This window comes from Pan paniscus, chromosome 1 (assembly GCF_029289425.2).
Source record: "Pan paniscus chromosome 1, NHGRI_mPanPan1-v2.0_pri, whole genome shotgun sequence".
Lineage (NCBI taxonomy): Eukaryota > Metazoa > Chordata > Mammalia > Primates > Hominidae > Pan > Pan paniscus.
In genome coordinates, this window is record NC_073249.2 from 38,263,484 (window position 1) to 38,288,498 (window position 25,015).

At 41.1% G+C, this 25,015-nt stretch overlaps 1 protein-coding gene across 4 annotated transcripts in view; it reads left to right on the forward strand.

Moving 5' to 3' along the window:
- The first annotated feature begins 11,471 nt into the window (after positions 1–11,471).
- Positions 11,472–25,015, forward strand: part of KCNH1 (potassium voltage-gated channel subfamily H member 1) — a 462,440-nt gene continuing 448,896 nt past the window's right edge. For all 4 annotated transcript variants that reach the window (XM_003814202.6, XM_034946118.3, XM_003814201.6 and 1 more), the window contains exon 1: positions 11,472–11,604. In XM_003814202.6, coding sequence (XP_003814250.3) covers positions 11,526–11,604 — 79 coding nt within the window. In that variant the 5' untranslated portion in view covers positions 11,472–11,525. The remainder of the gene's footprint in view (positions 11,605–25,015) is intronic.

The following is a 25,015-nucleotide window of genomic DNA, read 5'->3' on the forward strand; positions in this document are numbered from 1 at the left end:
GAGAGAGACTCCTTCTCAGAAAAAAAAAAAAAAAAAAAAAAGAAAAAAAGAAAAAGACTGTATGGCTGTGGCTTTTATATTAGACAGTCACTCTTCTGCTCTGTCACTTGCTCACTCTGTGGGAAGCCAAATGCTATGTTGTGAGCTGCCCAATGGAGAGGTCCAGATGGCAAGGAACTGAAGGAGGCTTTCGTCTAACAGCCTGTGAGGAATTAAAGTTTGCCAAAATCCATGTGAGGGAGGTTAGACGATCCTTTGCCCAGCTGAGCCTTCAGATGAGACTGCAATCCCAGCTAGCAGCCTGATTGCAGCCTTATGATACACCTTGTACCAAAGGCACCCACCTAAGCTACACTTGGATTCCTGACCCAAGTAAACTGTGAGATAATAAATATTTGTTGTTTTAAGCTGTTAAATTATGCAGTAATTTTTTTCAGCAATAGGTGACTAATATTGTGGGGTTATCAAAGTACTAGTTAGATACTCCAATGTTTCGTTAAAAGATAAAATAAGATTTTTTTTTTTTAACAACAGTCATGTTAGAATTGGATTGCAGTAACATTTTAAAGGTTCCAATCTTATGAATGAGCTGAGGAAGTCAACTAGAAAAGAAAATGTCAAAGGATCTTTTGAAAGTCTGAGCAACAACTGAGGTACCCCTTACCTTAACATAATGGCACTTATCTCCAAAGTCCCATGCTGTAAAATAATTCTGATAGTTTATATTTTCTATAATAATTATACCTGCTCTAAAGCATTCTCCTTTAGCTCCAAAATGAAATGATTAAAGGTGGTGAAAGATATCTATGTTTTAAGACATGAAAAACATATTTATTTTTGCCAGTCTCACTCAACGAGAATTTAGGTATTTAAGGTCAGAGATGTTTTGTTGTTTTTCAGCCTCCTCAAAAGGAGGAGGAAGATTGTCTTTTTGAAATTTTTTGTGCTCCCCGTTGAAGGAGTGGCTCCGTTGTATACGTACTTGTCCAGGCAGAATACTGGCTACGACTTTTGACGTTCTAACTCAAATTCTTATATCCACAGATTCACCAAGTTTTGAGGATTCTACTTCACACACAGCTCTTATATCCATGCAGTCTTCTCTATTTCCCTTACCATTGTCATAGCATAGCCCTTGTCTTCCTTACTCAACTTTCCTTCTCTGTTTCTCTACATGCCCGTTTATCCCATTGCCATCAGAGATATTTTTATAAAATACAAATCATGTCATGCACTTGCCTAAACTTTTATTACACTAGATTGTTCATAGAATAAAGCCTGAATTCAGCATGACAATAAAACTTTTCTTGACCTGGCCTTAATCGGGGTTTCCACCCTCTCCTTCCCAAATTGCTTGGGCGGTCACAGTGTCAGATCACTGTGCTTGTGCTCATTGCTTTGGTTTTCAGTTGTCTCTGTTTTTTGTTCCTGAGGAATTTACTTGATTTCACTGGAGTTCAGCAATTTATTTAAAAGGTTGTATACACACACACACACACACACACACACACACACACACACATACACATATATCTCCAGAATTTTTTGATATTTATAGTAGGAGGGTTTTAAAGTTTTCTAATTTGAAATATTGCCTGAATCTAAAGTCCTGCTATATCCTTTTCTTTCTTTCTTTCTTTTTTTTCTTTTTCTTTTTTTTGGGAGGTGGAGTCTTGCTCTTGTCACCCAGGCTGGAGTGCAATGGTGCGATCTTGGCTTACTGCAACCTCTGCCTTCTGGGTTCAAGTGATTTTCCAGCCTCAGCCTCCTGAGTAGCTAGGATTACAGGTGCCCACCACTATACACAGCTAATTTTTGCATTTTTATAGAGGTGGGGTTTCACCATGTTGGCCAGGCTGGTCTTGAACTCCTGACCTCAGGTGATCTGCCTGCCTTGGCCTCCTAAAGAGCTGGGATTACAGGTGTGAGCCACCATGCATGGCCTCTTTTCTTTTTTTCTATTTTATTTTTGAATTTTTATTTAATTTTTAGAGACAGGGTCTCACTCTGTCACCCAGGTTGGAATGCAGTAGCTCAATCATAGCTCACTGAAGCCTCAACCTCCTGGGCTCAAGTGATCCTCCTGCTTAGCCTCCTGAGTAGCTGGGACTATAGGTGCATGCCACCATGCCAGCTAATTTTTTTATTAAAAATTTTTTTTGTGTGTGAGAAGACAAGGTATCGCTTTGTGGCCTACGCTGGTTTCAAACTCCTGGACTCAAGCATTTCTTCTACCTCAGCCTCCCAAAATGCTGGGTTTACAGGCATTTGGTACCATGTTCAGCCTGTTTTTATTATATTTTTTTAGAGATAGGGTCTCCTTCTGTTGCCAAGGGCAGAGTGCAGTGGCATGATCATAGCACTGGAGCCTCAAATTCCTGGGCGTAAGTGATCCTCCTGCTTCAGCCTCCCAAGTAGCTAGGCTGAACAGCATGAGCCACCACACCTGGCTAATTAAAAAAAATTTTTTTTGTAGAGATGGGTCTCACTATGTTGCCCAGGCTATTCCCGAACTCCTGGGTTCAAGTGTTCCTCCTGCTTTGGCCTCCCAACACCCTGGATTACGGGCATGGGACTACATCTGGCCCATTTCTTTACATTTTAAACATTTTTATATCACAGTGCTCCACATGAGGTTCTTTTAAACCACCAAAAGGTGGTTTTTTTTTTCTGATCTAAAAGTTTCTTTGAAAAAGCAAATTTAATCCCTTTACATTAACTGTGATTACTGATATATTTGAATTTATTTCTGTCACTTTCAGTGTATTTACCATTTACCATATTCATGTTTTACATCTTTTTTTTTTCTTTTCATGGCATATTTTGGTTTGATTGTATTTTCTTTATGACCATTCTCACGGAAATAATCCAAGAAATTTCCTTAATCTTGCTAGAAAAATAGACATCTAGATAGAAGACATCCAGAGAACACCTATGAGACACTGTATAAAATGAATGTTACCAACGCATATAGTTACCAACGCATATAGTCACCAACTGTCCAAGGTCAACGTTAAGGAAAAAAATCTTACAGGCAGCTAGAGAAAATGGTCATATTATGTGCAAATGGAACCTTGTTAGGTTAACAGCAGACTTCTCAACAGGAACCTTAAAAGCCAGGAGAGACTGGGGGCTATTTTCAGCATTCTTAAAGAAAGGAAACTTCAACCAAGAATTTCTATATCCAGGCAGACAAAACTTCGTAAGTGAAGGAGAAATAAAATCTTTTCCAGACAAACAAGCACAAAGGGAATTCATTACCATTAGACCAGCCTTGCAAGAGATCCTTAAGGCAGTTCTAAACATGGAAATGAAAGAATGATACCTCCTACCATAAAACCACACTTAAGTACATAGCTCACAGACCATATAAAGCAATCACACAATAGAGACTACAAAGCAAACAGCTAACAACTTCACACTAGGACCAAAACCTCACATATCAATATTAACCTTGAATGTAAATGGTCGAAATGCCCCACTTAAAAGGCACAGAGTGGCAAGTTGGATAAAAAAACAAGACCCATTCATTTACTGTCTGCAAGAGACCCATCTCACATTTAATGACACTCATCAGCTCAAAGTAAGGGGCTGGAGAAAGATCTACCACACAAATGGAAAACAAAAAAGAGTAGGAATTACTATTCTTATATCAGATAAAACAGACCTTAAACTAACCAAAAGGTTTAAAATGGACAAAGAAAGGGATTGTACAATGATAAAGTATTCAATTAAACCAGACTTAACTATTCTAAATATGCACTCAATGTTGGCGCACTCAAATTAATAAAACAAGTACTTATAGACCTACAAAAAGACTTAGACAGCCATAGAATATTAGGGAAATTCAACACCCCACTGACGGTATTAGACAGATCATTGAGGCAGAAAGTCAACAAAGAAATTCTGGATTTACATTCAACACTGGATCAATTGGACCTAATAGACATCTACAGAATACTCCATCCATCAGCCACAGAATATACATTCTTATCTGCACATGGAACATACTCCAGGATCAACAACATTCTCAGCCATAAAGCAAGATTGAATTTAAAAAAATCAAAATCATACCAACCGTACTCTTGAACCATAGTGGAATAAAAATAGAAATCAATACGAAAAAGATCTCTCAAAACCACACTATTGGCTGGGCACAGTGGCTCATGCCTGTAATCCCAGCACTTTGGGAGGCTGAGGTGGGTGGATCACTTGAGGTCAGGAGTTTGAGACCAGCCTGGTCAACATGGTGAAACCCCATCTCTATTAAAAGTGCAAAAATTAGCCAGGTGTGGTGGTGCGTGCCTGTAATCCCAGCTAGTTGGGAGGCTGAAGCAGGAGAATTGCTTGAACCCAGGAGGCAGAGGTTGCAGTGAACTGAGATTGTGCCATTGCACTCCAGGATGGGTGACAGAACAAGACTCCATCTCAAACAAAACAAAACAAAAACCACACTATTACATGGAAATTAAACAACTTACTCCTGAATGACTTTTGGGTAAACAATGAAATTAAGGCAGAAATTTAAAAAATTCCTTGAAATTAATGAAAATAGAGACACAACATAGCCAAATATTTGGGATGTGGCAAAATTAGTGTGAAGTTTAGTGCTAAACACCCACTTCAAAAAGAAAGCTCTCAGATTAATAATCTATTAATAACATCATGCCTAAAGGAACTAGAAAAACAAGAACAAACTAACCTTAAAGTTAATAGAATAAAAGAAACAACTAAGATCAGAGCAGAACTGAATGAAATTGAGACCCAAAAATCCATACAAAAAAATCAGTGAAACCAAAAATTGGTTCTTTGAAAGGATAAATGAGATCAATAGACTGCTAGCGAGAATAACAAAAAAGAGATATCCAAATAAGCACAATCATAAATGACAAAGGTGACATTACAACCAATCCCACAGAAACAGAAAATATCCTTTGAAATTATTATGAACACCCATATGTGCACAAACCAGAAAATCTAGAGAACATAAATAAATTCCTGGAAACACACAATCTCCCATGATTGAAACAGGACGAAATTGAAACACTGAACAGACCAATATTGAGTTCTGAAATTGAATCTGTAAATAAAAAAACAAAAACAAAAACAAAAAAACACCTACCAACCAATAAAAGCCCTGAACCAGATCTATTCACAGTCAAACTCTACTACATGTGCAAAGAAGAACTGGTACTAATTCCACTGAAACTATTCCAAAAAATCAAGGAGAAGGGACTCCTCTATAATTCATTCTGTGAAGCCAGCATCACCCTGATACCAACACCTGGCAAAAGACACAACAAAAAAAGAAAACTACAGGCTAACATCCTGATGAACATAGATGCAAAAATCCTCAATTAAATACTAGCAAACCAAATTCAATAGCATATCAAAGTGTTAATTCACCATGATCAAGTAAGCTTCATTCCTGGGATGCAAGGTTGGTTCAACATACACAAATCAATAAATGTGATTTACCACATAAATTGAATTAAAAACAAAAACCATGCGATCATCTCAATAGACATGGATAAAGTTTTCAATAAAATTTTCAGCCTCCCGAGTAGCCGGTATTACAGGCGTGTGCCACCATGCCAGGCTAATTTTTTTATTTTTAGTAGAGACAGGGTTTCACCATGTTGGCTAGGCTGGTCTCGAACTCCTGACTTCAAGTGATCCACCCGGCTAGGCCTCCCAAAGTGTTGGGATCACAGGTGTGAGCCACCATGCCCAGCCTTACCTGGCATTTCTGTATGCTTAGGAGAGGAAAGTGGTACCCACTGCACCTTAGCCCCATCTGACATCTTAATTGTATGTTTCTTTTTTTTTGGTTTTTGTTTTGTTTTTGTTTTTGAGATGGAGTTTCCCTCTTGTTGCCCAGGCTGGAGTGCAATGGCGTGATCTCCGCTCACTGCAATCTCCGCCTCCTGGGTTCAAGCTATTATCTAGCCTCAGCCTCCCAAGTAGCTGGGATTACAGGTGCCTGCTACCACGCCCAGCTAATTTTTGTATTTTTAGTAGAGATGCGGTTTCACCATGTTGGACAGGCTGGTCTCAAACTCCTGATCTCAGCTGATCCGCCTGCCTCGGCCTCCCAAAATGTTGGAATTATAGGTGTGAACCACTGCCCCCGGCTTAATTGTATGTTTCTATTTAATCTTTAAATCCCTTGCACTTTGGCTCCCTCTCTACTATTCCATTGAAAATGTTTCCACTAAAGTATCAAATGGCCCACTAATCATTAGAGCTAATGGACATTTTCCAGTGTTTATCTCTACAGTGTACAATAAATGATGCTTTTCTTCTTTCTTTTCATTTAAAGACCTTTCCCCTCTGGGCTTCTATAAAACCACTTCTCTCAGTTCCCTCCACTTCTAAATTGCTCCTTCTCAGTCTCCTTTGAAAGCTATAAACTGATGATTTCCAATTTTGAGCACCACCCAGATGTTTCTCTTGGGTTCTAGATGTGAATATCCAACTACCTACTTGATATTTCTCTGAAATGTCCTGCAGGCAACTCAGCCTTTTCATAACTGAATACAATTTTCCCCAAGTTTGTTTTAAGAATTGAAGTATAGTGATATTGACATTGTTCATGAACTTCAAAGTAGGAGAAATTTTACATGAATGGAGAAGAGTAGTGGTTTAAATATGGCAATGAGGAACTAGACAATTTCTCACTTCAACTTCTGGCTTCTAGGTACATGGACTGTGACAGAATAAATATATTCCAAAAAAGTGGGATCGACGGGACTCTGAGACTTTAGGGGAAAGCCAGATCTCAGTTAAGAGGAGGAAAGAAAGTCTTAGCTGGGTGTGGTGGCTCATGCATTTAATCCCAGAACTTTGGGAGGCTGAGGTGGGAGGATTACTTGGGCTTAGGCCCAGGAGTTCGAGACCAGCCTGGGAAACATAGGGAGACCCTGTCTCTACAAGAAAAAAAAAAAAAATTAGCTAGGTATGGTGGCCTGCCCCTATAGCTACTTAGGAGGCTGAGGTGGGAGGATCACTTGAGATCAGGAAGTTGAGCCTGCAGTGAGCCATGATTTTGCTACTGCAGTCCAGCCTAGGCAACAGACCAAGACCCTGTCTCAAAAAAAAAAAAAAAAAAAAAACTTAAGCGAAGAGGTCAAGTTGAACTATAGATTATTTTAAAAGAAAGGAAGATTTAGAGGGCACATTGGAGACAGGAAAGCAGTTGAAAGAAATGACGAAGAACATACACATTCATTAAATATTTGTTGAATTTCTTGAGGGCAGGTGCCAATCATAACCATCTTTTAATCCTTAGAATCTATCCCTGTCTGCTATATACTAGACACGATGCAAATGTTTGTCATAATAAAATGAGACTGTTGTAAATGACTTTTAATTATTTCCCACTGAGGGAAGGGTGTGATGAAAGATCCTTTTCTCTTTTGTTTAGAGGAAATGAGAAAGAAGAATAGCTTAGGGCACTTGGAAGGATATAATTCAATTCTACAAACATTTCACACTATCTATTGGGTTAACCATGGGTGAGTGTAGACCCACATCAGTGCATTCTTTTCCCCAGTCAATTAGATTCAGGGACTAGTATTTCCTTTGAAGCAGATTCTGTCCATTCTCCCAACACTAGGGAAATACATCTATAGCAGGGAATCTTTTTTTTTTTTTCAATGGATATAGTCTGCCCAACATTCTTCCTATAAGTTTATTCAAATAGAAGTTTTGTTAACAGAAATTACATATAATAAGTCAGTCAGTCATTGGGCTATAGAAGCTGAAATTTCTCATGCTGCAAATTCCTCCACTTTTAGATATTTAGATATTTCACTCCTGGTGGCTGAGTAGTGAAGTCGCCTCTATGTTCAATATCTCCTCCGCTTAAGTTGCTAATGACGATGCATCCATGGCCTGCCCCTTCCAGCTCGCAGACCTTCTAGGACTCACAGGCAACTTTCCTATGTTAGAGAGGTTCCTGGCTTTCTAAAATCTGTCACCCACACCATGTGGTCTTAATGGAAGGAAAAATGAAGTTCCTGTCTTTATATGATAACATTTGCCCCTTCTGATGTGTGGCATTGTCATCCTCTTCATTTGATAGACTTGTTGTTGTTGGGAGAGATTTTTCTGTCATCTCCTGGACTCTTTTCCCAGCCAATCTGCAGATCACCATCTCCATATTCTCCCTATAGCATTATGCCTTCATCACTATCTATTACTTTTGTGAACTCACTAATTACAGTGTAGCTTAATAGCATTTATAAGAACAAAAATTGTTATAGTGTGTCTTTGTTTCAAGGAGCTCACAATCTACGGTGTGATACAGACATAAACACATCTTATAGCTAAGGGGTAAACAAAATGCTGAGGGATACAGGAGGGAAGAAGCCTAGAAATAGTAGACTCACATTTTAGAATTTATTTCAGACTCTGTATCTGAACTCTGTATCCCTGCAGAAAATGGGCTACATTTTCTGCATGGAAGGATAGAGGCAGTTGAATTGGAACTCTGGTCACAGTTATTTAAAGTTGTCCCTTTAAATGAAGGAGTGGCTTTGTCTGTTATGCAAAAATATAAGCGTTCTCAACTGGTTTGCCATGGTACATTGGTATATTGTGAATCCTTTAGAAATCTGTTACCAAGTTTTGACAAATCTGTAAGATTAAAGTTTACTCTAACTGAGATTCCCATATTACAGAGGTAGATCTCAGAGAGAACTTTAAGTTGAGCAGGTGCTGGAACTGAATGTCAAGGAGGGAACAAAAGGTGGCAAGTAAAAGGTAAGAAGCACAGTATCCCGTCAACTAGCACCAAGAAAGAGGGAGTGTTTACTGGAATATTGAGAATGTGGCTGTGGACAGGGCAGAACATGATTTTATTCCTGCAGTCAGATGTGTTGTGAGTGAACCAAGGGAATGGGGGAAAATTTGGATGTACCTCCACAGACACCATGAGACACTCACATTGTGATGAAAGACTGCTGACTTTTTAACAATTTAATTCTTAAATATTTATTTTATTTAAAAATCCATGAACACCTCCAGCTTTTTTTTTTTTTATGGCAAAACAGTTCATTGTAGCTGTTCACGTAGTAATTATCTTCCTCTTGCATCCCCAGGTAATGACTGTGATCTTGACCTAAAAGCCACCTTAGTTAGTTTGAATAAGGAAGACCTTGAAAGGAAAGGTGACTGACCAGAAACACTCTTAAGAAGCACACAATGAAGAAATGATCATTTCTAAGCAAGTACTTAAAGCGCCATAACACAGTATAACAGTGCTTTTATAAGCATCCAGTCTTATTTAAGCAAAAAGACGTAAAATAATGTGATCGTGTTATGGCACACAATCTGGAGGTTTAAAACTTTAAAAAAAAGAACCACTTTGTAGTAGCACTATTTTGTTTTAGGTCCTTTAATTTCTTCAAGTGTGCCACCAAAAATTGTAGTATTCAAAAAGGTGCCAATACACACACACATACACACACACACACAGTCCATGTTGAGATCCATTTCAGTAGTACATTTAAAATGGAAGACATCTTATTTCTTTTTCTTATCAGGTAGCCCACCAAGGCTTTAACATCTCTGATCTCAAACTAATATCATCTGTTTCCTTTTTTATCTAAGCCACAGAACATGAGAGCTCATTAAAACCTTAGAAATTTTATTAACTCTCTATGATAGTTTTCCCCTCCACATTATTTTCTTTATCTTCCTTTCACAAGCAGGATTATGAGGTTTCTTGATGGGTTTTTAATATTGTCATGAAAAATCTTCCCTTGGCATGTTTGTGCGATAACACAACTTTAAAAACCTTATTTAAATGAACTTATTCAAATGAAGTGGATAGGCACCAAACTGGCTCAGCTCAGCACCAAATACATTTGAGAGTCAAGTTCTCTTCAACCACTGTGTTATCTCATTTGTAATAGAACAAAGAACCACTAGACGGAGCTAGGGTTTAAGAAATCACTGTTCTAGACTAGGTAACAGGCGATGGGTAGAAGGCTATCTTAAGGAAAAAGTGTATCATTACTTGCATTTCAAATCCTATGACAGTCTTATCTAACTCTCTGCTAACAGCAATCTGTTTACTTTGTCTCTACGCAAGACGAGATAAAGGGTGATATTCGTAATGGCCCAATTTATTTAGTCACTCCAATAATGACGTCTGACCTTGGCACAGCACTTACAATTTAAGGTGCTGTCCCCATACATAATTCTTGCTTGATCTTCACAGCAACTCTGAGAGATTTCTGGGCAAGAATTAGTTCTTCTGTTTTTGAAATTAATTAACTGAGACAGGATGTCTTTGCAATACATTAGGATATGTCAGGATGGCTAACCCAGACAATTAATTTCCAGGGTTAGTTTTTTTTTCTCTTACATTTTTGTGTTGACTGTTGACTCAGTCTGAAACTAGTAAACTCTCCATTCATTTCTCCTGTGGGACATAGGCTTAGTCTCCCGCCGCACCGACTGGGGATACATAGTAAAAGGCAGGTACAGACTATGTGTGGGTCGAAATCCCCCAAAATAACTGAACAAACGACCGTTGTCTTAGCCCCTGTCCAGAAACCTTGGGTGTATGTGGTTCTTCCGTATACCAGGGGTCAGCTGTAAAAACTAACTGTATCCTCTGCACTACAGACTACCCTTCAAGCCAAAGCCACGGTTGCTTAATTAATGCTGGCCCTCTCCCGAGCATTCGCCGTTAGAGACAAGTCCACCCCTTTGATGTTTGTCAGGCAGTTTGATACTGATCATACCAAACATCAGTAGCCTGCATTTGTGTCTACGGTAAAAACAACCCAAGACAACTCTTCTGAAGCTGAATCTGCCAGTCACTCTAAATCTGCACTATTGCAATACGACTTCATTAATTACTGCTCAAACACTGGCCTAGAATCAAGGTGGGGCAACTTTCACTAGTCAGGCTAACCTTACAGGAAGGCAAGAAGGTGTTCCCAGAGCCTCACAGGTCCCGGGGCCCCGGCCTGAAACAGAGCAAAGGAAGAGAGTTACATCAGCACGCTCCCCTAAGACTTGTTGGGGGTGAATCCGCCCTGAAAGCTGCTCACGATGCCCTCCTCTCCACCCAGCCCATGGCACATCCTGAACACATTTCCCGGCTGAACCCAGAGGGTGGCGCTGCCGTCCCAGCCTTGGTCCACGGCCGCCCGCCACTTCCCTGCCTCTGCGGGAGCCCCCCAGCTTGGTCTCCCGCAGGCCGGCGGGGGGGCACGAGCCCGGTAGGGGGCGCCGCCGGCCCAGGCGCCGCTGCTCCCTCCGCCCACCCGGAGGCGGCTGCCGCGAGCCGAGGCCGGCGCGAGTGCACTGCGAGGCGGGCCGCAGGGAGGGAGGCGCGAAGAGGGCGCGAGGGTAGCAGCCAGAGGGAGCCGCCAGCCCGGCCTGCGGATCCCCGCCGGGCGCGTGGGGCGCTTCGAGCCGGGACTGCGTGCGGGCCCCGAGGCCAGTTTCCTGCTGCCGTAAGAAGCCGCGCCAGGACGCCCCCCGGACCCCGAGCTGCTGGGAGGATGACCATGGCTGGGGGCAGGAGGGGACTGGTGGCCCCTCAAAACACGTTTCTGGAGAATATTGTTCGGCGGTCCAATGGTAAGAGGTGCATTCGGATTTCGATTACCCGGGCGTTTTATCCGTGCCTTTATTGCAGAACCTCTCGCCGCTCGGAGCCAGCAGATGCAGCAGAACCCGCGAGCTCTGCTAAGGAGCCGCGGCGCGGGCACCCAGGGCAGCCTCCCCGAGGCAGAGAAAGGTGGGCAGGGCGGGGCGGGGTCTGATGGGTCCCCATCCTAACAGGAGAGCTCTTCTGGGGACGCCTTTTGGGCCTTTCTAGCGCCCTCTCGGTCTTATCTCCAAGGATGCGTGACAGCTGCTGAGCAAAGTACTGGGAAAAGTGATGGAAAGCTGGCTGCAGCCGGAGCGGCAGCGCGCGCCCCGTCGGCACTGCCCACCCTTACGCGAAGGCTCTGGGGCTCCCGGGCTGCTCCCGGAGGCGCCGCCTCTCCCCAGGGAGAGCCAGCAGTAGAGACGGGCAACTCCAGGTCCCCGCTGCCTCAGAATGGGAGGATCCGGCTGCCTCCACCTTCCATCCCTGCAACTGAAAAGTCCGAGGTGTCGGGACGTGCTCTCGGCGGCCTGATTCCACCCCTTCACCCACCCACCACTTTCCAGGTGAAGTTAAAGCTCACCTTCCAAGTGAGGGGCAGATGGTTTTCCTGGCGTCAGGTGGGAAGTGGAGGGCACAGGTGCAGAGCGAACTAAATGGTCACAGGTACAAACCTCTTATATTTCCCCTCTTCCAAACCCACAACGGTTTTATGCCACCCTTAAGTGTTGCTCACCTATAAATTCCCAATCTCACCAAACCTATAAATAGATCCATTACCCAATAAACTGATAATCAGCACTCATCTGTTTCCTTGTGGCATTAAGATCGACGGTAGCATGAAGCCTTGAGAGGCGAGAGTCCTAGGAGCAGGGATGGAAAGGAAGAATTCCAAACGCCTTTCGGACTTAACAGAGGAGAGACCCCAGCTAAGCACTTGCAGAGCGACTAGGAGTCCTGGCAGTTGGAAGGCGCAGCGCACGAGTTCATCAAATGGCTATATTGAAAGACAGCCAAGCATAAGATGCTCTTTGCAGACTCCTAGACCCCCCACCCCACCCCTTCCAGAAACAGATGACATTCTTCTACCAGGGAGACATGAGGAGCTAACTTAGGAAATGGGTTTTAATAATGTGTAAATATCACGATTTCAGAGTCTAAGGAGTTTCTGTGTAAAATGATGAGCTTCTGTTTGGATTTAGTTAGGGATTCAGGGGAAGGGCATGAAAAGTGACTTATGGTACTAATAAACACTCTTTAATTAAACAGTGATTTAAGTTTATCTTATAATGAAACACATCAACTAGCATAGCAAATAATCATGTATTATTTAAGTACTTTCTTAGAAATGATCATTTCTTTATTGTGTGCCTCTTAAGAGTGTTTCTGGTCAGTCACCTTTCCTTTCAAGGTCTTCCTTATTCAAACTAAGGTGGCTTTTAGGTCAAGGTCACAGTCATTACCTGGGGATGCAAGGGGATGATAATTGCTATGTGAACAGCCACAATGAACTGTTTTGCCATAAAAAAGCTGGAGTTGTTCATTTATTTTTAAATAAAATAAGAGTTACTGTGCTATTATTGCTATTTTTATTGGACTATTAAGGGGTATGGAGACAATCTTGCAAATTTGGTTATCCCATTGTCAGTGACACCAACTTTCTCATAAATATCAATGACAATTCTATTTTTCAGTAAAGAGGCAGTGCCCTGTAAGTTAGAGGGGAAACCCAGTACCTAATGTATACTGTGTATGTTTTTGAGTGGAGGGAGCAGGAAGAGAAACTTACATGTAAAAGTCACAAGATGCCTTGGGTTTTAAGAGAACCTTAAGAATCTTGGAGCTGTGAAGGCAGAATACTGTCTATTTTAGTTGATCTTATTAGAGCCACTTTCTCTCTGTAATCATAGAATGTGAATAGAATAAGTCACTGGGAATATTTTTAGGATGGGCATTGTCATTTCAACACCAGTTTCAGCAGGTTGATTTCAATTAACCAATCAAATGAATAGCATCAAAAAAAATGAAGCATCTTGGGAGAGTTGGATGAATTTTTAAAATTATTATTTCAGAATAAATGGTTCTCATCTTGAAATATGGGACTTAATGTTTAAAAGGGATCCCTTTTATAATATTTCCTGAACACAAATGGAAGAAAAAATGTGAACTCCTAGAAATATCACAATATCTGCATGCATTATATTATTTTACTGTGGTGGAAAAAGTCTATTTAAAGATATTGATTGTCTCGTTCTAAAATCCATGAGCCCTTTTTTGGACATTACGGTATTAAAATAGCATTTTACCTTTGAATAGCAATATTTTATGATCATTTTATTAGATATTTTCTCCCAGTGGTCCTGTGCAGTATTAATGTTCCTCTTTTACAGATCAGAAAACTGAGTCCTAGGAATATTAAGTGGCTTATTCAAAGTGGCAGAGCAAACAATGCCTGAGGCTGGTATTCCTTAGAGGACATCTATCATATATCCTTCTCTGAGCATTATAATTTCTCCAGCTTTTATGACTTAGTCTGTGGAACTATTTTTATCATCCTTTAAAAACTTCTCATATGATAATGAATAATAGTACTGACTTCATTTTGGGTTATTTGAATATCTGATGCCCGGAATATCATAGAGCTGTGGGAAGAGACAGACCTTAAATATTATCTAGTCTGCCTCTCCTTCCCCATCATTGTATAAATAAGGAAATTGATGCAAGAGGCTTTCCTCAAATATTTAAGGGCAGAACTAATGAGGCCCCAAACCATTTGAGTCCAATGTCAAATTCTTTATGGTACACCATGCAAAAACCCTTTCCTCATGTTACCATTATATTCTCTCAAGAAGCATAATTTCCCAGTGGAGATTAAATAAAATGTTATAACAACAAGAACAACATCCATTTTGGCTAACAGCCACACTACCACATCTCAACAGAATAATAGGGCAAAGGAAAGGCTAATTATATTTCAAGGAAATGCAGTCTGTTCACCTTTGTCAGTGGTTTAGCTGAAGGCAAAGGCGGGGATAATGGGCACTTAACATCTGTGTGCCCCATTATCAAGTACCAAGTCACTTTTCACAGAATATCACCTTTGATCCTCATAAGCTAGTAGAGGAGGTGCAGTGTCTCCATTTTAGAGTTTAAGGAACTAAAATCCTTAAACTAAAACTCACCTAAGAATCCTCAGGTTAAGTGATTTACCTACAATTCGTAAGAGGCAGAATTAGGAAAAGGCAATTAGAGACAGATCAGGGACTAGCCAGCAGTTGTTTTTGGTTTATTCATTCAACAAAGATTTATTGAATGTATTTATGGAACACTGAGGATACAGTGGTAAACAAGAAACCCTCCTTGTGATTAGTAAATTACATTCTAGTGAATCTTGGTCCAAGGTTCTTGCCCCTATTTTACAGTGTTGACCGGCTGCGACTGTTTAGGCCTGTCACTGTATTTAAAAAACATTTCTAAGGTGTTTACTGGTCTTGCTGGTACTAAAACCGACTTTTAACTTTCTTTGGTACATTTTGAATCCCATTTGAAGGAAAGATTTGATAATTATCTGTTCTTTAAATTGCCGTAAGTAGGCAGCAGAAATAATTAATACTCCATATTTTATTTGATTTTGCTTATGGTCATGTCAGTGATCATTTTAAATCCTACTGGCTTTGTTGACACATAGGCAAAACCAGCCTGTTTCTCTTTATATTCATGGTTGGAAACTGTTGTTACAGAATATTTTTTGATAGTTGCTTAAATCTGCAGGCACTTGTTGTCAGAATGTTCGCTGAAGCAAATAGGAGATCTGTCTTAGAAAGGCTGGCAGACCTTGGTGCCAGGAAACTACAAAAATATTACTCTAAATGGTCCCATTCTGGGCAGAACATATGTTTTAGTGTTCGGGAACCTATATCAAACAATTGTAGGTGCCAGTAAGAATCCATGCACATTAGCAGGAGTGAAACACAGCACATTTTGGTACAGATTTATGTACATGTATAATTTACAGATTGCTAAATCAGCTGTGTTTTTGTATAGTGTTAAGTTGGTTCAGGTTGTTGATATAATTAGTTAGCAAACAGGATGAGAACCACGAGTAATGTTGTGTCTCCTCATGGGTGTTTTGAGCCATGGTAATATTTATAAAACAGAAAACTGGTTAAAATCCATTGTGCCTCTACAAGGGGGAATGGATGATAATCTGGATTATTACCAGCTCAGCAGAGCTTGTTTTTTCTGGTAAAATATTCTAAGACAATCTTCAGCCAAGGCTCAGCTATCTTTCTCTGAAAGTGTCAAAAAGTTAAATCTGTTGGCTGATGTTAGATGGGGGATTGAGAGGCTGAAGCCTTGTCATTTAATGTTAAGGAAATAAAGCTTCCAAATTCCATGACTTTTATGCAACCCATTTATTTTAGTAATCTATCTTAAAAGAATAGATGTGTTTGAGGAACACTGTGGGTCAACTGAATCCTTGGCTTCATTGTTTCTGATGCCAGCTCTGCATATACGGTTGGACCTCATTTGGGAGTGGTTCCTTGAGCATTACCTTGAAGCTCTTCCATTCTTCCCTTCCCTTTATTTTCGATTAGTTAATGGCTTGTAAACAAACATTTTAAAATCTACTAGAGTATCTGCTTTATACACTTAGGATATTTGGACCATACTTTTCTTGTTTTTTATTTTTTCTGTTTCTCTAAGTGGCCACACCTGTAACTGTTGAGAAAGAGAAATAGAATCACAGAATCTTAGTTCTGGGGGGACATGCTATACAATTCATTTTCCACTGTTCCACTGAATCCTCTCCAGAACCTCCCTCCTGATGGTTCTCCAGCCTGTGTTTGACTAGCTTCAGTGATGGGACCCTCACTTTCTCATGAGGAATATTCTATTTGTAAGCAAGTATAATTGTGTTTCTTTTTGCCGCCTTTCCTTGTTTTTCTCTTCTTCTCTTCTCTCTGCCTCTTCCTCCTCCCTTTGTTGCTGTCATTTGGTCTTACCAAAATCTGTCTTCTTATAGCTACCACTTATTTGCAGTCTGCTCCGTGGAACAAAACTGACTTAGCCCATTGTTTTTTCCAGCTGCAAACCTTTAAAAAACTTTTGATAAGTTTTGCATTGTATTCTTCTCCCCTTTTAACCTTTTTAATTGTTCAGTACGACAAATAGAAAAGCACACAAAACAATTTTGTATAGCTTAACATATTTCTATAAAGTGATACTGTATGCCATCGCCACCTGTGTCAAGAAATAGGGTCTTGCCAGACCTCTAGAAGCCCCCAAAGCCTTCCTGATCCTAAGTCCCTCACTCTCCTCCTAAAGGGTGATATCTCCTGATTTTATAGTGATCACTTTCTTGCTTTTCCTCATAATTTTACCAGTTTGTTTTGCATTCCTAAAAAAACCCACTATAGTTAATAAACACTACGTTTATTTTTATCTGTTTTGGAGCTTTATATGCATGAGATCATACAGCATATATTCTTTTGTTGGGTGGCAATTCCTCTATGTTGTTGCATGTACTGCTTCATTTTCTTTACTTCTTTCTTTTTTTTTTTTTTTTGAGACAGAATCTCACTTTGTCGCTGGAGTGCAGTGGCGCGATCTCGGCTCACTGCAACCTCCGCCTCCGGGGTTCAAGCAATTGTCCTGCCTCAACCTCCTGAGTAGCTGGGATTACAGGTGTGCACCACCACGCCTGGCTAATTTTTGTATTTTTAGTAGATACAGGGTTTCACCATGTTGGTCAGGCTGGTCTTGAACTCCTGACCTTGTGATCCGCCCGCCTTGGCCTTCCAAAGTGTTGGGATTACAGGCACGAGCCACCACGCCTGGCCCGTTGATGCATTTTCACTGCTGCATCATGCTTTATAGTATGACTGTACCACACGTTGTGTCCGATCTGCCACTGATGGATTGTTTCCAGTTTTGTGCTATTAATGCTGCTACAAACATTTTTAGTATGTCTTTTGGGGCATGTAGGCACACATTTCTCTTGGGTGTATACCTAGGATGCACATGTTTAACTGTGGTAGACGCTGTCAAACAGTTTTCCAAAGGTTTTATATTAATATACACTCCCACCAGCCATGTATGAGCGTTTCTATCACTGCAGCACATCCTTGCCAGCATTTGGTATTTTCTTCTTTTGTCTTTAGTAGTGATGTTGCCCAAACAATCTAGTACCTAATAAAACAGGGTCATTGAGAGTTATGTTAATAGGAGCACATGACCAAAATGAAATGAAAACAAAACTTGCTCTTGCCCTTTGGGAGGCATCAGTATCCACTGTGGGTTGAAGTATTCTCTCTGAGGAGCTCCCTCACACGCGATTGTAAATGATGCGAAAGACTTGTACAGTTTGAATTATGTGCAAAGGGTACATGCAAGTGTGGTGGGATTTTTTTTTTTTGGTGTGTGTGTGTTTAGGATATTCATTTTCTTAATTTGAGAAGCAGTAAACCCTGGGGACAGAGATTATGCAAGAATTAGAGCTGGAAGGGAGAAGGAACTAGGAAGTGAATGATTTATATTTGTTTCACTGAAATGAAAACAAAATGACTGAAGGAAAGGCACAGATTTAGTGGAGGAATCAAAACTCAATGGAAAATTAAAACAAAAAGCAAAGGCTAGCTTATGGTTCAGTTTTATAAGCACGATGGACTTCCTATGTGACCAATACTGTGCTAACAAGTAGGAATACCAAAATGAGTACAGCTTTTGTGATGCTGGGTCTAACAGAGGAATCTATGATGGAGGCCAACATGCTTTGTAAACCTCTCCAAAGATTTAAGGGATGTTATACTGATTCAACACTTACTACATATTTTTCCTTTATAAACACCTCACCCAAAATTATTCTTAGATTTTATAGCTATTTTTTTTTGTGAGGTTGGGTGTGGGATAACCAGATCCCGTAAGTGAATTAAAAGAAGATTGCAGAATGTGTGACATTTTGTTCTGATGCAGTTGAGGTTTCTTTAAACAAACCGCATTCCTCTGGGATATCCCATTGCTCTGTCTTCTTTGGCATGCTGTCTTGGGTTGCTCATCCATTGGTGTGAGTTTTTAGCACATCCTAGATACTGGAATTTGCTTGATGCTCTGGCTGTTCTCTAGGCAAGTGCAGTCTTTTTTTTTTTTTTTTTGAGATATTATAGGATCTCACTCTGTCACCCAGGCTGGATTGGAGTGGTGCGATGTCAGCTCACTGCAGCTTCTGCCTCCCAGGCTCAAGTAATCCTTCCATCCTCCCACCTCAGCCTCCCGAGTAGCTGGGACTACAGGCATGTGCCACCACACCCAGCTAATTTTTTTTTTTTTTGAGACAGAGTCTTGCTCTGTCGCCCAGGCTGGAATGCAGTGGCACAATCTCGGCTCACTGCAAGCTTCGCCTCCCGGGTTCAGGCCATTCTCCTGCCTCAGCCTCCCGAGTAGCTGGGACTACAGGAGCCCGCCACCATGCCCGGCTAATTTTTTGTATTTTTAGTAGAGATGGGGCTTCACTGTGTTAGCCAGGATGGTCTTGATCTCCTGATCTTGTGATCCGCCCGCCTCAGGCCTCCCAAAGTGCTGGGATTACAGGCGTGAGCTACCACCGGCCCCATACACAGCTAATTTTTGTATTTTTTGTAGTGATGGGGTTTTGCCATGTTGTCCAGGGGGGTCTTGAACTCCTGGGCTCAAGTGATCCACCTGCCTCAGCTTCCCAAAGTGCTGGGATTACAGGCGTGAGCCACTGCGACCTGCTGCAAGTGTGGTCTTGCTGAACAGATCACAGTCTGGCCAACTTCAGCATCTCCCTTGATTCTCAGTTTCTGCTCTAACAGTGAAACACTCCTGTTAATGACAAAACTACTTAAAATTCTCCTGATTAGGTATTACAGAGTTATGCCAATAGTCAATTTGCTTACTCATACTGATTGTTCATTATGTAAAGTAAAATGACAACTCTTTTGATCAGTCCTATGTTGCATGAAACTGATGTTCTGAAATTAACTGAGTGAATCCTATAATTATTAATGTAATTATTAATTGAGAGTGACTAAAAACCATCATTTCCCATAGCCTTTCAAATGTTCTGCAATCACATCAGGTGCTTCTATAAAGAAGAGAAACGGCCTTCCGTCTCCTTTTTCTTCCCTTAAAGCAACGATGTAGACATCCTCCACTGGCATTCTCAGAGTGCTGGAGTCAGCATTTGAAAGTTGATACCGTATTGGCAAATTTTACTGATATTTATCTATGGCTTAACTTTGATTTGTATTAAGAGTGAAGTTGGAAAATGTGTTTTAGACTAGAACTTCAGGGCCGTGTAAAGAAAATGGAGTTAATTTGAGTGATAAGACTATATTTATTTCCATTAAATTGATATTTAAGTTTTTATTTTATTTGCTTTCTTTTCCTCTCAGCATTATGGGGACTGCATATATCAGACTTCTATGCCATCATCATTAAGGCTGTGCTTTAAGCCTCTGTGTGGGCCAAGGTACTGAATAGTTTCTGTTTGCCTCCCTAGAACCACACTCTTCCTTACCAGCCTGTCTCTTGTTGGAGGCTGGGAGGCTGACCTGTATAGAGTACACCTGTAGGCTCCCTTGCTTTCTGGCTTTTGGCTGCCTTCAGCTTGTGGGGTACACCACACGAAATGGGAAGCAAGAGAGAGGTTGTAGTCCTTATTCTCGTTGTTCTCTCCTGCGAGGTCATCTTAGCCTAGCTGTTTTCCCCTGATTAAAGGTTATGTCTCTAGCTTGCTCTCTTTGGGTTTGGGTAGGGATGGAGACTTAAAGCTTCCAGCTGTTACTAACCCTGGGGTACTGCACGATGTCTTGGGGTTTTCCTAAGTGGTGTGCTGGAGCAGGCTGCAATTGGCTGGTTCTACCTCTTAAGATCTGATTATGTGCATCTGTTCCTTATTCTTTGTTCAGGAACTTCACTTTGGAAGCTTGAAAACTGCTTATACCAAGGTGCAAGGTATTTACATCTTAGAAATTGGCCAGTGTTATAAATCGGGACTCTTTTCTTCCCAGAGTTAGCTTGCTAACACACTACTGCCTATACCTCTCCCACACCTTTGTAAATAGTTCCTTTATTAAACATTCCTCAAATTACCCATTGAGTATATCATATTTTGCTGCCAAGACCCTGGCTGAGAGAGCCAATTACTTGTTCTTTGGATAAAGTGGTCTCTCTCTCTCTCTCTCTCTTTCTTTCTTTCTTTTGACCGAGTCTTGCTCTGTCGCCAGGCTGGAGTGCAGTGGCGTGATCTCGGCTTGCGATTTCCCTGGCGTAGCCTCCTGAGCAACTGGGACTACAGGCACCCGCCACCACGCCCAGCTAATTTTTCATATTTTAGTAGAGACGGGGTTTCACTGTGTTGGCCAGGATGGTCTCAATCTCCTGATCTTGTGATCTGCCCTCCTCGGCCTCCCAAAGTGCTGGGATTATAGGCATGAGCCAAAAGTGGTTTCTTAACATTTTGTGCAGACCATTCAGTCATGGGGGTGAATTTGGTGAGGGGATGTGCACTTAGGTACTCCTTTCAACACACAAAAACACCTGTGTTCTGTCTGAAGCAGGCAGTATGTGCCTGCCCTTGCTTTTCAGTTCAGTGAGTTGGTTACCTACAAGCTCGATAAAATACTTTCATGTTCCATTTCCATCTTTTTTCATCATTCAAGAATGAGGAAATAAGTGTGTATACTGCATTTGCTATTTTGAAATGATAGCTGATACTTTTTAAATGAAAAACAGCTCCTAAATTCTAGTCACTCTCCTGTCAGATGAAATTCTCCTTTATGCTTTCCCACCTGGCTGGAACACTCCGGGACAGTGCTCCAGCCTGACTTCATTGAGTGGCCACTTTCCTCATCTTCTCTTCATTTAAAATGTCTCCTCCCCTCCAGCTTCCCAATCCCTACCTCTCACGTGTCCCTAGTAACACCATATTTCCGGGTTTCCTGGTTTTCTTCTTCTCTTTTTGTATCTCCCTCTGGCCTTTGGTCTCATTCTCTCCCCTCAGTCTCTCATGTCCTCTCCTCTCCTGGTCTTTCACTCCCGCGGCTCACTCTCTCGGTCTTGCTATTATTGGTCTCTTGCTCTCGGCTCATGCTTTTGTACTCTGTGGGCCTGGCCTTTGCCCCATGCCCTATGTCCCTTCATTCCCTCGCTCTCTCCTCTCCTTTCTCCATCTGTCTGTCTTCCTGCCTGTCTCTGTCACTGTCTACCTTTAGTCTGTGTCACCGTCTGTCACCGTCTTCCATCTGTCTTCATCACTGTCTCTGTTTTTGCTGTCTCTGCCACTGTCCATGTCTCTTTGCTGTCTGTCTCTGCTGTCTCTGCCTCCACCTATCCATATCTGCCCATCTGCCTGTCTTTCTGTCCAGTTCTCCCTTCAAATGGCCTCACAGATGCTCCCCTGTGTATCTGAGCTCCCTGTTTCTCTCTCAAGACCAGTTTTCTCCATTTACTCACCTTAGAAACAAGGTGGTCAAAGATACCTGCTCAACTCTACAGATCTCTCAGCTTTAGTGTCTGAGTTTTGTTCTGGGGAGAGAATCTTATTGGCCCAGCCCTGACTATTGGTTGTTTGGCCAGCGGTCCACTCCAGGCCTAGTTTTCTGTGACTGGGGCCTGGGTGGAGGGGGTAGGACATGGAGTTTTGTGATATGTAGAATGGGGCAGATAAAGCCATATAGGGAAACTGGGCATAGCTTAAAAATGGACAAGTGTGTCCCCTACACTCCTGCCATGCCTGGGACAGAGTAGATACTCAAATATTTGTTGTATTAAACAAAGCTGTTCTGAGATTCCTCCCATTCACTCTGGTGCTATACCCTGTCCAAGTCTTTTTTTTTTTTTAATGTTTCTTTTTTTTCTTTATTTCTTCTAAAAAAAAAAGGATACATATGCAGAATGTGCAGGTTTGTTACATACATATACATGTGTCATGGTGGTTTGCTGCACCTATCGACCCATTCTGTAAGCTTTCTCCCTTCTACCCCCACCCCCAACAGGACCTGGTGTGTGTTGTTCCCCTCTCTGTGTCCATGTGTTCTCATTGTTCAACTCCCACTTATGAGTGAGAACATGCAGTGTTTGGTCTTCTGTCCCCAGGTTAGTTTTCTGAGGATGATGGCTTCCAGCTTCATCCATGTCCCTGCAAAGGACATGATCTCATTCCTTTTTATGGCTGGATAGTATTCCATGGTGTATATGTACCACATTTTCTTTATCCAGTCTATCATTGATGGGCATTTGGGTTGGTTCCACATCTTTGCTATTGTAAATAGTGCTGCAATAAACATGCATGTGCATGTGTCTTTATAGTAGAATGACTTATATTCCTTTGGGCATATACCCAGTAATGGAATTGCTGGGTCAAATAGTATTTCTGGTTCTAGATCCTTGAGGAATCGCCACACTGTCTTCCACAATGGTTGAACTAGTTTACATTCCCAACAACAGTGTAAAAGCATTCCTATTTCTCCACAGCCTGGCCAGCATCTATTTTTTCTTGACTATTTAGTAACCACCATTCTGACTGGTGTGAGATGGTATCTCATTGTGGTTTTGATTTGCATTTCTCTGATGATCGGTGATGTTGAGTTTTTTTCATATGTTTGTTGGCTACATAAATGTCTTATTTTGAGAAGTGTCTGTTCATATCCTTTGTCCACTTTTCGATGGTTTTTTTTTTTTGAGACGGAGTCTCACTGTCGCCCAGGCTGGAGTGCAGTGGCATGATCTTGGCTCACTGCAAGCCCCGCCTCCCAGGTTCACGCCATTCTCCTGCCTCTGCCTCCCGAGTAGCTGGGACTACAAGTGCCCGCCACCATGTCCAGCTAATTTTTTTGTATTTTTTTAGTAGAGACGGGGTTTCACCGTGTTAGCCAGGATGGTCTCGATCTCCTGACCTCGTGATCTGCCCGCCTGGGTCTCCCAAAGTGCTGGGATTACAGGCGTGAGCCACCACGCCTGGCTGGGGTTGTTTGTTTTTCTCTTGTAAATATGTTTAATTTCCTTGTAAATTCTGGATATTAGACCTTTGTCAAATGACTAGATTGCAAAAATTTTCTCCCATTCTGTAGGCTATCTATTCACTCTGATGATAGTTTCTTTTGCTGTGCAGAAGCTCTTTAGTTTAATCAGATCCCATTTGTCAATTTTGGCTTTTGTTGCAATTGCTTTTGGCGTTTTTGTCATGAAGTCTTTGCCCATGCCCATGTCCTGAATGGTATTGCCTAGGTTTTCTTCTAGGGTTTTTATGGTTTTGGGTTTTACATTTAAGTCTTGAGTTACATCTTGAGTTAATTTTTGTATAAGGTGTAAGGAAGGGGTCTGGTTTCAGTTTTCTGCATATGGCTAGCCAGTTTTCCCAGCACCATTTACTGAATAGGAGATCCTTTCCTCATTGCTTGTTTTTTTCAGGTTTGTTGAAGAGCAGATGGTTGTAGATGTGTGGTTTTATTTCTGAGGTCTCTGTTCTGCTCCGTTGGTCTATATGTCTGTTTTGGTACCAGTACCATGCTGTTTTGGTTATTATAGCCTCGTAGTGTAGTTTGAAGTCAGGTAGTGTGATGCCTCCAGTTTTGTTCTTTTTGCTTAGGATTGTCTTGGCTATATAGGGTCTTCTTTGATTCTACATGAAATTTAAAATAGTGTTTTCTAATTCTGTGAATAATGTCAATGGTAGTTTGATGAGAATAGCATTGAATCTATAAATTACTTTGGGCAGTATGGCCATTTTCATGATATTGATTCTTGTTATCCATGAGGATGGAATTTTTTTCCATTTGTTTGTGTCCTCTCTTATTTCCCTGAGCAGTGGTTTGTTCTCCTTGAAGAGGTCCTTCACATCCCTTGTTAGCTGTATTCCTAGGTATTTTATTCAGTTTGCAGTGATTGTGAATGGGAGTTCGTTCATGATTTGGCTTTCTGCTTGCCTATTGTTGGTGTAAAGGAATGCTTGTGATTTTTGCACATTGATTTTGTATCCTGAGACTTTGCTTAAGTTGCTAATCAATTCAAGAAGTTTTTGGGCTGAGACGATGGTGTTTTCTAAACATAAAATCATGTCGTCTGCAAACAGAGACAACTTGACTTCCTTAAAATAACACAGTAGACAAATGTAAAGCCAACTTACCAAAAAACCCCTCTTTTTCTTGTACTCATTAATATTTTTATATTGCTTATTTTGAGTCACTTTTTTTGAGTTCTGAGAATGATTTTTTTGTGTGTTATTCAATTATGGTCTAAGACTTTTTGTTCAAATTGTCTATAATATATATAGATGTGCATTAAGAAGTTATTAAGACTGTAAAAATGAGAATAAAATCTATTGAATCAGGCCAGGCATGGTGGCTAACATCTGTAATCCCAGCATTTTGGGAG